This window comes from Oryzias latipes, chromosome 6, assembly GCF_002234675.1.
Source record: "Oryzias latipes chromosome 6, ASM223467v1".
In the NCBI taxonomy this organism is placed as follows: Eukaryota; Metazoa; Chordata; class Actinopteri; order Beloniformes; family Adrianichthyidae; genus Oryzias; species Oryzias latipes.
Window position 1 is genome coordinate 6,157,248 of NC_019864.2, and position 14,398 is coordinate 6,171,645.

The window sequence follows — 14,398 nt, forward strand, 5'->3', positions numbered from 1 at the left end:
TTGAATGCACAGTCTGCAATTCGAATGATCTGTGAGTTCACATCACATGTGTACCTAAAAATCACGTTTGTGAAGCACTTACTGTGCATTTCTGATATATTTATTGTGAATTTCTAAAATGTTTTTGTGAAAAACAGTGTGCACATTTGTGAGAAACACTCATTGTGCATTTGTAAAACATTTAGTGTGCATGTGTGAAACACAATGTGTGTGTTTGTGAAACACAGGGTGTGTATTTCCGAACTTATTTTTCACGTTTGCATAAAATGACATTTGTGAATCGGAGCGTGTGTATTTGTGAAACCGGTTGTGTGCATTTCTGATTATTGAGACTGAAATAACTCCATAGTAGTGAGGTAGTAAAGTTGAATTTCATGATTCATCAGCTCATGTAAGTTCCACGTAATTTCACCTCATGCTCTGCAACTTCAGCATAAAAGCCCCGCCCATCTGCAAACCCTCAGCTGCGCCGGCAGCCCTGCTGTCGGGCTTCGCTGAGGCAGCGTCTTGAGCCAGCGACTCAAGGAAATAAGGTTCTGGACCATGAGCACCTGCTTTAGGAGAAGGTGGAGGAGACAAATCTTTAACCTGTTTTGTGGTGAAACTAGCATCACTTTGCTCTGTATCACCCTCCATCATTGAATAGGAAGCATGACTGTACGTTACCTCAAAATAACCTCACTGTCATTGTCAAACACAGTTCCAGAACACACACCCCCCACCACTTGGCAAAGTTTCTTAGCCAAGTGGAAAAGGCCCAGCCAGGAGACAGAAGAGGAGCCTTCAACTTCCAAAAAAAAGAAAGCTACATTTAATAGACAGTACTTCCTTTTTGCACCATGAGTGTGGAAAGGGGAGAGGATGATGACACCTGTGCGATGTACAATGTCATGCGTATGAAACCAAAACCTCAGAGTTCGTCCTGTCACGTCTCTGGTCCTCCTTAACCGTAGCTTTGCAACAATAATCGTCCGCCGCATCTTTAAGACCGGTCCGTGAAAACGTCCCAGAATCCAACCAGAGCTCTTTGCCAGTTGCTCTTGCTCCATCCTCTTCCTGTTGCTGTCAGTGCATCCACTTCTTCTACAGGATGCCTGTGTTAGTCGTCCAGTCCAGTCTGTCATTGGGGTGAACACCCAGATACACTGACCAAAAATATAATTGCAACACTTTTCTTATTACTCCCATTTTTTATGGTATGAACTGAACGATGTGAAATATTTTCCACATACACAAAATAACCAGTTCTCTGAAATATTCTTCACAAATCTGTCTAAATCTGTGATAGTGAGCACTTCTCCTTTGCCAAGACAATCCATCCCACCTCACAGGTGTGCCATATCAAGATGCTGATTAGACAGCATGATTATTGCACAGGTGTGCCTTAGACTGGCCACAAGAAAAGGCCACTCTGAAATCTTCAGCTTTGTTTTATTGAGGGGGTCGGGGGACTCAGACAACCAGTCAGTATCTGGTGCGACCACCATTTGCCCCATCTTTGAGTTCATACCATAAACAATGGGAGCAATAACAAAAGTGTTGCGTTTATATTTTTGGTCAGTGTATTTACAAGACTCCACTGTCTCAATGTCTTTTCCCTGGATGTTGATGTGACTTCCCTCTGAAGTCAACAATCATCTTCTTCGTCTTGCTGACGTTAATACTGAGCACGTCTGAAGCTAGGGAAAGTGCTGACACTGACTGTTCAACATCAGGGGAGGAGGGCTGCTGATGGACAGCCAATGTTTCATGGGGCATTTGTGGGGGCTAACTACAGACTCAAAGTCAGATCTGTAAAAAAAAAAGTCATTAGCCCACATCCACTGCTCCTCTCTTGTCCTTCAAGTGGCCAATGATTTTCGTCATGTAGCTCCAGACTTCTCAAACATTTCCCTTCTGAAACTGTTCTTCCGTTATGATCCTAAAACAGTTTTTGCATCCCCGTATCTTAATTCTAAGATCTTTTTAACTGCTCTCAGTTACTGGATCTGAAAGCTCTTTTCTTCTTGTTTAGCATTGTCTTCAGTTCTGGGTAACACCTTACTTGTTGTTGAAGAAGCACCTTACCTTCTTGGTTGGTACAGTGTTCTTCACAAAGAAGTTGATATAATCCATGATGTAGTAGGTAACAGGGTCATTCTCCTCACCATCACTCGTTAGACCACAACCTGACCTCTTCACCAAGGGGATGTAGGTGGGGTGATAGATCTTGAAAAACTCTCGTCTCTGAGCTTCATTGTTTTGTTCACTAATTCCACGGTCTGACACCGGATTCTGTGGAAAACTACACCGCTAAAGACGAGCTTTAGCTGGTATTTTTGTTAGAACTGAGCGACTTTATGAGCACAATCAGAACAAGGAAGTGAAGACTTTAACCACTTCTGGTTGGTCAGACTGATGACGTGATATTAAGCCTCCAAGAATGATTGGTGGAGAAAGTTAAAGGGGCGGGACTTTTCCGAAAACAGCTGACGTTAAGGCTAAATCGCGGTACCATCATTCTTATCAAAATGTCTTTAATAGAATCTAATAAACACAAAGAAAAAAGTATTTTATGATCTTTCATATTCCTAACTACTCAGTGTTTTATCAGGGCCTGTTTGGATGAACAAAGAGCTGATATCCTGGAGATGGTCAATGTTTTTAGATCAAATAATTTGGGCAATTTACCATGGCACACCTGACCATCTCCCACAGCACGTGCCGTGACACACTGGTTGAAAAACACTGCTCTAACATAACCGGTGCAACGGTAGGGGCGAGCAATATCAGAGCTGTCCAGCTATCAGTTTTGAGCCAGATGCCAGCTCAAATGAGAAAAACAAAGAAGTACATGCGTCTACAAAAGGATGCATAGGAATGGAGTGGGGCAGGTATCCTGTGGCCTGCCAACTGTAGCACCTCTGTAAAAGCTTTAGGCTTTTTCAAATGGCATTTTTTGTGTGCTCCTCACACAATTAGAATAAAGAAATACTCAGAAACAAAATATTAAGCTTAATTTCCTTTATAGGTCATCCATCAAGAAAAAAATGCCACAAGAACATGTTAAAAGCACCAAAAACAACATTTTTATTGGAGTGTCTTTAATGTACCATAGATCACAATTCCCACTTCTCTTATTTCTCCCCTTCATGTTCTGGTCCCTTCTCACCACTTGAAAACCATTCTGAGTTAAGTCCTTGAGCTTAAGTGTTGACTCGGGGTCGAGTGAGGTCGGCCAAGGATCGAAGGATCGGCGGCTCGCCCCCAGTCACCTCCTGTGTCCCTGGGCACTTAACCCCCCCACTGCTGCTGCCCATCAACTCATTAGCCTGCAGCCTTTTTCAGGATCCCTCACCCTTCAGCCGAAGTCAGTCCGTCTGCTTCATGCGAGATTACCACCAGCTCCACCTCCACCATTGGTCATCAATTGCCACTCATCAGAACACCAAGTCAGGCTCCACTCTTCAGTCATCCATACTCCCACCTGACCGGTGGCTTTCCGTCCAAGCTACGAACCATTCAAGCCAGAACTCTCCACCAACACTGGGACTCAATAAAAACCTGTTAATTCATCCACCTTCTGTTCTGTCCTGCTCCTGGGTCCAGCCTCGTTTACCATAACAACGTGGCTCCACGCAGCCAGGCAGCCACGCCTAAGGGCAGCTGTGGCTACATCAGTAGTTACCATCACCTAGTATGAATGAGGAATGAATGAATAATGGAGACATTGTAAGCGCTTTGAGCCTCTGGAAAAGTTTTAAAATTGTACTGAATTAATTTGAAGTGAGAGTTGGATATTAACTACATGCAGATGTGCCGCCAATCTTTGGCTACTTTAAAATATATTACACTTAATAATTGGACATAAATCTAACTGGACTTCTCCGTTTTAGTTGAAGACCCCTGCTCTAAAGCAGGATACGTCAGAACAAAATACTAGCAATATTTTGAAGAACTTCACAACCATTAACATGAAAAAAACAAACATATTTTGATTTATTGATCTTTAGTTACGTTATGAGACAGAGCCTGAGTTACTTAAACCAAGTTAATTCTGTGATGGTGCTATTATTGCATTTCATATTGACATTTGGCAGAACAGAAAGAAAGTCTGGGTATAATCTGCTTGCTTGGTTATCATTCAACAAACTGTTCCTATAACTTCATAAATGTCGCCAAAAGCATGACTGACAAAACGAGCTGTCCATCCACACACACTCCCTCATGTCGTGCCACCTGTCATCTCACCACCAACAGTTTCAAAACACACGGTCATTATTACTACGTTTTCATTTCACCCCCGGACAGACTAGAAATATGCTTTCGACTAACTATGTGGATTTTCTTTCCAAATCTGATTCTCGTTTTCCAACCCTATAACAAAGCGCTAAAACAGCTACTAGTAAGCTTAGCAGCAGTCAGGACCAGATATCAGCTCCATTTGGAATTTTAAGTTTATTATTTTTTCACATACAGAAATACAATGGTTTTATTTAAGAAAATATTGCTCTGAAATTCAAGGACTTCATATTTCTTCGCCGGCAAGTCAGGAATTAGAGAAATTGGTCTTAATTTTTCTTATGCAAGGTCTCAAAAAGCTCTTTGAAAGTCTTACATTTATCTTTTAGGATTAGGAACTACTAAACATATTCACACAAACACATTTTGGATCAGCATAAAAATAAATAAAAGTCATATTTTTAAGTTTTTCTGCATTACCAAAGTTTAACACACTGGTATGATTGTGGTTCTTAACACAAATTCCAGAAAAACTTGGGTGACTACCCCTCATTTTGCCTCCATCCCTGTAAAGGGGGTTCTGAAATTGTTGTTCTGGATTGTCTTTCAGGTCTCCGACCGTGGCTGGACTTGACTCTGATGTCATACAGGGGAGAAGGGGAAGAGGGCCAGATGCAGACCTACTATCAGATCTGCAGCTCCCCATCACAAGACCCTGATCTGCAGTCACAAGATGCATGAATTAACTCGTCCATCCTAGTAGGCAAGTTCTGTAGTTCCTTAAGCGACTTTTTTAAACTCATCTTTCATATTTGTATTTGTTTCATTGTAATGATATTAGAGGCTTACATAAGACATTCTGATAGATCTCTAAAACAATCTTTCTGGATAGAGTTTTACAAACACTATTCACAATAAATGAAGTAAATTGTGAAAAACCCAGTGGATGCCATGTACACTGTTTGTTTCACTTCACAGATTTTCTGGATAGGGGGGTAATTGTATTGGGGTGATAGACACGCCTCATTTTGTGTTTTTAACATAATGGTCTCACTGTGTACAGTGTGGCTTACTTCTTGTAGCCAAAATCAAAAAATTCTAAAAGAAAAACTTTTCTAATGCAGAATCAATGTTAACATTCAAGCTGATTTTGCCAGTAAGTCATTCCAAGTTCATTATTCAAACTGCCATGGACACACGGCATTGCTTAATGGACAAGCAGCACCATCTGGCCAGAGCGCGCCTTTGAGTTGATACTAATAATAATAGCCATCAGGGATTAGATTTATCTGCGCTTTTCCAGATGTTCAAAGTTCTATCAATGTGTCCATTAATCGTTCATACATGTACTTGGTGATGGTAAGCTACTGTTGTAGCCACAGCTGCCCTGGGGCAGACTGACAGATCATGCCAGTACGCACGTACGGTCCTTCTGACCATTACCGGGACATTCATACACACTCACACATCAGTGAAGCAAAACACTGGAGGCAGGGAGGGGAAGTGTCTTGCCCAAGGACACAACGCCAGTTTACTGGGGAGATTGGGGAACGAACCGCCGATCCTTCCATCATCGGCCGACCTGTGTAACCACGTGAGCCACTGCCACCCAGTAGGCATTCAGATGTTGCAGGTGACCTTGGTGAGTTTTAAAGTGTCATCAGGAGACTTGCATTAAGACAAAGAACTACCGGCAGAGTTTGGGACAGAAACGGGACTGGAGTGACAGACTGCAACAATGACTAGAACCTAACGACTAGTCATCATTGTTCAAAATGTCACACAGCTTCAGGCCCCTTTGCTAAATGTGAGGGGTAGTGGGGTTTCCACGCAAACAATTCGCAACCAACTCCACTGCCCTGATTTGAATGCCAGACAACAGTTGCAGGTGACTCCACGAAACCTGAATGTTTGCAGTTTGCAGTGCCCACCATGCAGCGATAGTCTGCCGCCACAGGGCTTCTCAATGTCTTTGTAGTGTAAGGCCAAATTAAGAACTCGACATTAGACTGTGGGCCAATTTTGGTGGAAAAAAATCGAATAATGTGGCTTTTAATCCCTTTAATGAACTAGTTTCATTTGCACAGTTAACAGCGTAAGAACAAATCAAGCAAGATTTGTTTTAATTGAGAAATATGATCAATTTTGGTAAACAACATCCCTGTGTGATGCCTATTTCAGACTATATTGTAAGCAAAAGCTATTGCCAACAAATAGTCCCCCTTCGTGGGCAGTGCTTCCTGTCTTCTCATCAGCAGGGAGGGATTTTATTCAGGAGAATCTTTCAGCTACTGGGGTGCCACAGGAGGAGCTCCAGAAATACAACAGGAAGAAGGAAAAGAGAGAGTTTTAAAACAAAACCTTATCAAACAAGTCATTGTCACTGTCTTCATCAATATCTATCACTGACAAATAAAATCCTCATTAAGTCACACTGAAATGTTTTATTAGTTCAACCTCATCATCATCATCATCATCATCATCATCAGCCTGTCACGCCACTGCTGGCGGGTGGCCTCCACATCTTACTCCACTCATCACGGTTTTGGGCACTCTGGGTCCACGTGCTGCCTGCCTTCTGCTCGATGTCATCTCTCCATCTTTTCTTCGGTCTTCCCCTTCCTCTCTTCCTGTCCCACAGAGTCCATTCTGTTGTTTTCTTAGCCCATTCGTGGTTCTTCATTCGGGCTACATGTCCTGCCCACTTGCCTTTGGCTTCAATCACTTTCTGGATGACATCCTTCACCCCTGTTCTTGATCATAAGTCTTCGTTCCTGACCTTATCTCTCCTCGTAACACCCGGCATTGATCGTTCCATGCTCCTCTGGGTGATTGCCAGTTTCTCTCTTTGGCGGTTGGTAAGTGACCATGTCTCAGCTCCATACGTCATTGATGGCGGTATGACAGTGTTCATGATCTTCCTCTTGAGACACATGGGCATTTTTTGATCTCTCAGAAACGTGCTGTACTGTCCGAATCTCTTCCAAGCGGATGATACTCTCTCGTCTATTTCTTTCGCCATCTCATTTCCTGGTGTTAGCAGTCTTCCCAAATACTTGTACTCATCCACCTCCTCCAGTTGTTCTCCATCCACAATTATTCCTTTCCTTCTCCTTTTCCTTGCTATTTCATTGCAAATGATTTTGGTTTTCTTTTTGTTCATTTTCATGCCATCTTTTCTCACTTCCTTGTTCAGATCGTTGAGCAGCTTGCTGAGATCCTCTTCCTTTTTCTGCAAATAAGATGATATCATCTGCAAATCTCAGGTTGTTCATCCTCTCTCCATTGATGTTAATTCCCGCTTCAGTTCAACCTACCTTTTTTTCTTAGAGTGGGATTTGTGGTGCTGCTTCCGGTTGGTCCTCTGATGTCTGGCTCCAGCTCAGTTGTTGCAATGTGAAGAACATCATGTAGATGGCCATCTGTCAGCCTGGATCTCAGCGTAGAGTTGTTGATGGCCATGGTGGAGAAGGTCTTCTCACAAATGTGTGTGCTTCAGAATAAAGAGACCATCCTGATGGATATGAAGATGAGGAAAGTCCCTTGCAGAACTCAATGAGGTTCTTGTCATCCCTGCTCTGGCTTTGGAGCCCTCCTGCAGGTCGATGAGCTCAAGCTGCATCTTTCCAGGCTCTTCTTCAGGGACACAAGAGAAAGGATTTTGGAAGAGATCAAAGGACTTCTCATGGGTCTTAAAGTCAGAGAAGCGGTGCTCAAAATTCTCCCTGAGTTTTTGTATCAGGTCATGTTTTTTTTGTGAACACAGGTTAGGTAAAATATCTCTGTCAGTATCTTCTACCAGGACCTTGCAGGCAAGAAAATGGGTCAAATCTCCCTTTTGAAGCTGTCCCTGCAGCAGTTGGAAGTTTTCACTGGAAAGCTTTGAGGTTGTCAAACATTGTGGAAATGAGCTTCCCGTGGCTCTGCAGCTTCACATTATGATCACAGAGAAAGCTGTTCAGATCAGCATGAAGCGCCAAGCCATTGTGTGTCACCTAACTGTGTAACATCTTGGCCTTTTGACTCCATGAACTCTTTTATGTCTTTCCTCAGGTTAAAAAAGCGTGTTAGTTGGCACCCCTGCTCAGCCACCTAACGGCAGCGAAGTAAATGATGCCACCAAAATGTGCCTCCGATTGCTCCAAGAAAGTTTTAATTGGTGGTGATTTAGACCTCTGGACTTCAGGAAATGAACTGTTTTCACAATATGCCCATGACATGTTTCATTTCAAGAGTTTGAGCAGCAAGAGCTTCTTGTTGTAGTGTACATTGATAGGTGATGGGTTTCTCACCACCGCTCTTAGCCACCTTCTCAGAGAGCAGTGTCACAGCTCCTGTCTTTCTCTGATCATTGCTGGAGCTCCATCTGTTGTTACACCAACCATAGGCTGCGGCTTCACATTGTTTGCATCCGGACTGCGACACACAGCATCACAACTATCAACTCTTGTTCATTTTTTTTATACTTTCCATACTTAGCAGCTTCTCGCTTATGTCAATGTTTTCTGTGACTGTCCAAATAAAAATGAAGAGCTGTGTCGTGTCTGAGATGTCCGTGCTCTCATTCAGCGCCACAGAAAAAAACTCCCCTCCCCAGGCCCTCCAGATGTTTCCCAGTTGCTGTCAGAGGTTGCTGCCCAGAACTTTTTCTTTTGCTCTGGACAAACAATGTCAGCTCCTTTCAGCATTTATTCTCTTACAAACTCTCTGCCACTTAAGGGCTAGCTACTCCGGGCCATTTCCAAAGCTGCACCATAGCTAGCTTCTGCCACAGCTTCACTGGATGGAGCCATTTTTGTAAACATCTGCTGTGCAGCATAGCCTCGTTGTAGTTGTTGGAGCTAATTGGTGTGCTCATCGCCGGTACATTTGTCATAACTTTTTATGATTCATAATATAGTGCCGATTAATATTGAATACTTTGAGCATTGCATTTACCTGCTTGCAAATCGGACACAGTGGCGGTTCTACCTTGACTTACTCCCTGGGCGAGACCTTCCCCAGACCCCCGAGTCACTCTGTCCATGTCGACTGACATGTTTTATTGTCATTGAAATTAAGAAATTGATACAAAAGACGTTTATCAGAATTAACAGTTATCAGAACATAAAAAATAAAAGACCATAAAATTGACAAAAATACAGTTAGGTAGGAAAATATTTAATCAAACACAATATTGAATAAATAATCTAAAATAAATATTATAAAGCACAAATCTTTTATCACACAACTAACACGCTAAAATAAATATAACTGCAGCACCATTGCACTAAGAACAGAAAACACTAACTAAAATCTAGCCTTCCTTGATGCAAACTCCTCAATAACGTCATCATATGAAATCTGCTCCCCTTCTGAATGATTGACACTAACAACGGCAGGGTTAATGAGCCGCTCCTGAGACATTGTTGACTTTAGGGATGACTTGATCAACTTGAGTTTTGAAAAGCTCCTCTCTGCTTGAGTCGCAGTGACTGGGAAGGTGAGTGCAGTCCAAAAGTTGGGATATACAGTGAGGTCAATAAGTATTTGATCACCCTGTGATTTAGCAAGTTCTCCCACTTAGAAAACATGGAGAGGTCTAAAATTTTCATCATATGTGCATTTCCACAGTGATTGACAGAATCTGAAGAAACATTCAGAAATCACGTTGTACGATTTTTTTAAAACAATTTATTTGTATATTACTGTGACAAATAAGTATTTGATCACTTGGGTTAAGCAACTTTAATATTTGGTACAGAAGCCTTTGTTAACAATTACAGAGGTTCCTGTAGTTCTTCACTAGGTTTCTACACACTGCAGCAGGGATTTTGGCCCACTCCTCCATACAGATCTTCTCTAGATCTGTCAGGGTTCTGGGCTGTCGCTGAGCAACACGGAGTTTAAGCTCCCTCCAAAGATTCTCTATTGGATTTAGGTCTGGAGACTGGCTAGGCCACTCCACTCTCAGACAATCTTGGAGGTGGACATGCTGGATGTGGAGGTCTTGGGCTGGTGTGGTTACACGTGGTCTGCGGTTGTGAGGCTGGTTGGATGTGCTGCCAAATTCTCGGAAACGCCTTTGGAGACTGCTTATGGTGGAGGAATGGACATTCAATTCCCTAGCAACAGCTCTGGTGGACATTCCTGCTATCAGCATGCCAATTGCACGCGCTGTCTAATCAGCATCTTGATATGGCACACCTGCGAGGTGTGATGGATTGTCTTGGCAAAGGAGAAGTGCTCACTATCACAGATTTAGACAGATTTGTGAACAATATTTCAGAGAACTGGTTATTTTGTGTATGCGGAAAATGTTTCACATCTTTGAGTTCATACCATAAAAAATGGGAGCAATAACAAAAGTGTTGCATTTATATTTTTGGTCATATATATATATATATATATATATATATATATATATATATATATATATATATATATATATATATATATATAAAATGGGAGCAATAACAAAAGTGTTGCATTTATATTTTTGGTCATATATATATATATATATATATATATATATATATATATATATATATAAATAAGACATGGAAATGGATAGTTAGTTGGTTGGATAGTCTGGGCATCTTTGCTTAGACTGCAGCCCGCGCCAGCCAGTCCCTGATGAACTTCCGTGGTGTGTGTAAATAAATTGTGGTTATTTTATTTTAGATATTCAGCGATAAACAGCAATATTTCTCAAATCCTTAACTAATAAAAATCTCAAAATATTATTTATGAACAGGTGATAAAACAAACAAAATTTCACCTTTTTTTGTTATTTAACGAGATGTTAAATTATTATTATTTATACCATGGTCCAGGTGAATTCTCGATTCAGCTTTCCTGCTGGGTGTGCATTAAAAAGTGATAATCCACAGTGATAGTGCACACCTGAAGAAGTAGTTCTGTTCACATAGCTTAAATGTTCTGCATCACTGCGCTGGATTCTTTACAACAACCTTTATCATCATCATCTGGACAGAAACGGTAAGCGGTAAGAGGTAAACTTTCTCTCTGAACTGATGCTTTATTTAACCCATCGTGATCATCAGCATAATATATATCGCTTTCCTTTGCATCTGCACTTAAAGTCTACGCAGTCTGAGCCGGAGGAAAGCTTCCACGGCGTGCATTGATTTCTGATAATGCACACACAATATTTTTACAAGATACTAGAGAGATGTCATAATTGTTATTTAACTGATTACCAGATTGGGCAACTTTCCCAATTATTTAACCCTAGTGGATTAAAATGGGACTGCACATCAAACCTTTCCCTTCTATTTGTAATAGCTGTATTTATAAAAATCATAGAAACAAATGTAGCGCAGGCAACTTTCACAACCATTTTTTTTTTTACCCCTAGTCATCAAATGTTGGATTGTACATATAAAATTGCTTTTCTTTTTGGAATAGCTTTAAAAAAATCATAGATATATGAAACTAGCCTCATTCAACAGAAAAATATACTGAGCAACTTTCACAACCTAGTTTTTACATTCGTGGTCAAACGTGGATTTGCAAATAAAAAATGACCCTTCTTTTATAGCTTTTTAAAAAAATATCGTAGCAATTTGAAACTAGCCTCATTCAATAGAGAAATATGCTGCTTAACTTTTACAGCCAACTTTTGAGCCGTAGTGGTCAATTGTGGAATAAAATAAACCTTTTAGTGATCACAGTTATTGGAAAAATCGAAGCAACAAAAAAGTTACATAAATACCTTTAGGAAGATAACTTTTACAACCAAATGTATTTACATTCAAATAAGGAAAACAGCACATTTAAATTTGCTTGTGCATTTCTATATTTGACTACTAGAGGTAAAAAAAGACAGTGAAAGTTGCTTACTAAATATTTTCTCCATTAAATGATGCTAGTTTCATGTGGCTATGTTTTTATTTTTACCATAACCAAACAGAAGTATAATTTTAATTGACGCTGGTTTTATGTCACTAAGCATTTCCAGTTTAGACCTTTTACTAAACAATCCACACTTCCATCCAAGAAGAAAAGGGAAAGAAATTGTACTTTGCAGACGGTCCTTTACTTTCAAGCATCAGGTCTCACATTGAGAAGTGTAAAAGAAATCCAAATGATATGCACAGCATCATCCTCCTCATCTTCATCGTTCTTTGTGATGAACACCCCCCCCCCCCCCGTTCCTCCTCCTCCTCCTCCTCCAGCTTGGAGAGCTCTTCTTTCCGGGCTGCCGGCGTGTCCGTGGGCTCTGCGTGGTGACATTCCTGTCTTCCTGCGGACTCTGGCTGCTGAAGCAGCCATCTGACTCTAAGAAGACTTCATAGAAGCTGCTGTTCGTAAACGCTCAGAGGCAGAAGCCTGATTGACGGACGTTTGGTTTATTGGTTGTTTGTTTTTGTTTGGACATGGCTGGATTGTCTCGTGATTGTAGCCCGCGCCTCAGATAGACCATGACGCTGCCTCGACCCATGAGGTTCATCTGTCTGTGGATGTGCAGCCAAGTCTTCACAACTCCTCTTCATCGGCCGGCAGCGGGGGCTTGGAGCGCTCAGACGGCTCCGCAAAGCCGGAGATGGCGCAACATCAGCGGAGACGCTCCGCGCACCGTTGATCCTCGGAGCCCGACATCCCCTGACGGTCCGGGGGGTCTCGTGTTTGCGCCACCGTGGACTCAAAGTGGCGCATACCATGTCACGGAGGGAGCGGGCTGCTGCCCGGGAGAACCCCTCCCCGCTGGCCCGGCTCAGGGACACGGACGCAGACCCGAAACGGGAGCGCGCTCGCAGGCGGGGACGCCCGGCAGGGCCAAGCGGAGCGGGCTACGGGACGCGGGGGGGTCACTTCCAGCTGTGATGGTCATGGCGCAGGAACAAGGCACTGGACCCCCACTCGACTTTAACATCAGCGACTATGACGATGACTACTTGGTGCCCGGTGCGACGCCGTTTGTGCCGGTAGATGGGCGGGGCCGGCGCAGGCGGCTGAAGAACCCGTTCTACCCGGTCACGGCGGAGTCGTTCGGGGCTTACGCGGTTCTGCTCGTCGCTGCCCTCATCTTCAGCGCGGGGGTCATCGGGAACGTGTCGCTCATGTGCATCGTCTGCCACAACTACTACATGAGGAGCATCTCCAACTCGCTGCTGGCCAACCTCGCGCTCTGGGACTTCGTGGTGGTCTTCTTCTGCCTGCCGCTGGTGGTCTTCCACGCGCTCACTAAGACCTGGCTGCTGGGGGACTTCTCCTGTAGGATTGTCCCCTACCTGGAGGTGAGAGGGCTGGGAGAAGCCACTTGTGTGACACGATAGTGGGAAAGTATTGATGTCAATGTTATAAAAACAATTCCAGATAAGTCAATAACCTGACTGATCATTATTCAGGATAAATATTTTTGACACAGACCCTGTGCTTTGGTATTGGGCGACCCCCGACATGAGGTTTCATTCTGCAACAGTCAACAAAATGAAGGAAAAGCTTGAGAAAGTGGATTTCACTTGTACTAAATATTGTAAACAATGAACACTGAGGCCCATGCAACATACATCTGCCTTGATAAGTTTGATAAAGTGGACGTGTTGTCCTTTAGAAAACTAAACTACACTCAGGTGTCATTTAAAATGGACACCGACAACCTGCCTGAGGGGCAGTTGCTGTTTTAGGGCTAAAACTAGAAGATTTCTCCTGCCGTCATTCACAGGTTCATCCATCTGCTCACACCCTGATCCTCTCAATGTGTCCAGCTGCTGCGTTTATTTCTACACGCGTTCGTGTTTGAACCACCCACCATTGGAGCTGTTTTCCCTAACGGCATCTTCTCTCACTTTTATTCATTACCAGCTTATGAAGAGAGCAAAGAAACACACTTCAGAGATTTGATTGTTTATTTTTCATAGTTTTGGCTTTTAAAGATTAAAGTCCCATTATCTGTCACACACCTAGGTGTGCGAAATTTGTTCTCCGCTACGCTGGGAAACCATTTGATGGTTCAACCCCCCCAATCCAACCCCTTAATGCTGAGTGTCAGGCAGGGAGGCACTGGGTTCCATTTTTCAAGTCTTTGGTATGACCCAGCCTGGGTTTGAACCCACGACCTTCCAGTTACAGGGCGGACACTCTAACCACAAGGCTTTTCAAGAGCAAATCAAAAGTCTGTCTTCAAACTAGGGCTGGGCAATAAAACAATATTGAAACATATTGCGATTGA

General features: G+C 42.7%; 1 protein-coding gene across 4 annotated transcripts in view; it reads left to right on the forward strand.

Annotated features, from left to right (window-relative positions):
* The window catches only part of pot1 (protection of telomeres 1), a 60,458-nt gene that overhangs the window by 42,909 nt on the left and 3,151 nt on the right, over window positions 1-14,398 (forward strand). For 3 of the 4 annotated variants that reach the window (XM_023955551.1, XM_023955554.1, XM_023955553.1), the window contains exon 20: window positions 4,832-4,984. In XM_023955551.1, the coding sequence (XP_023811319.1) occupies window positions 4,832-4,962 (131 nt within the window). In that variant the 3' untranslated portion in view covers window positions 4,963-4,984. Of the gene's footprint in view, window positions 1-4,831; window positions 8,765-14,398 lie in introns of those variants that run through there. The other variant, XM_023955552.1, reaches the window with a different exon arrangement.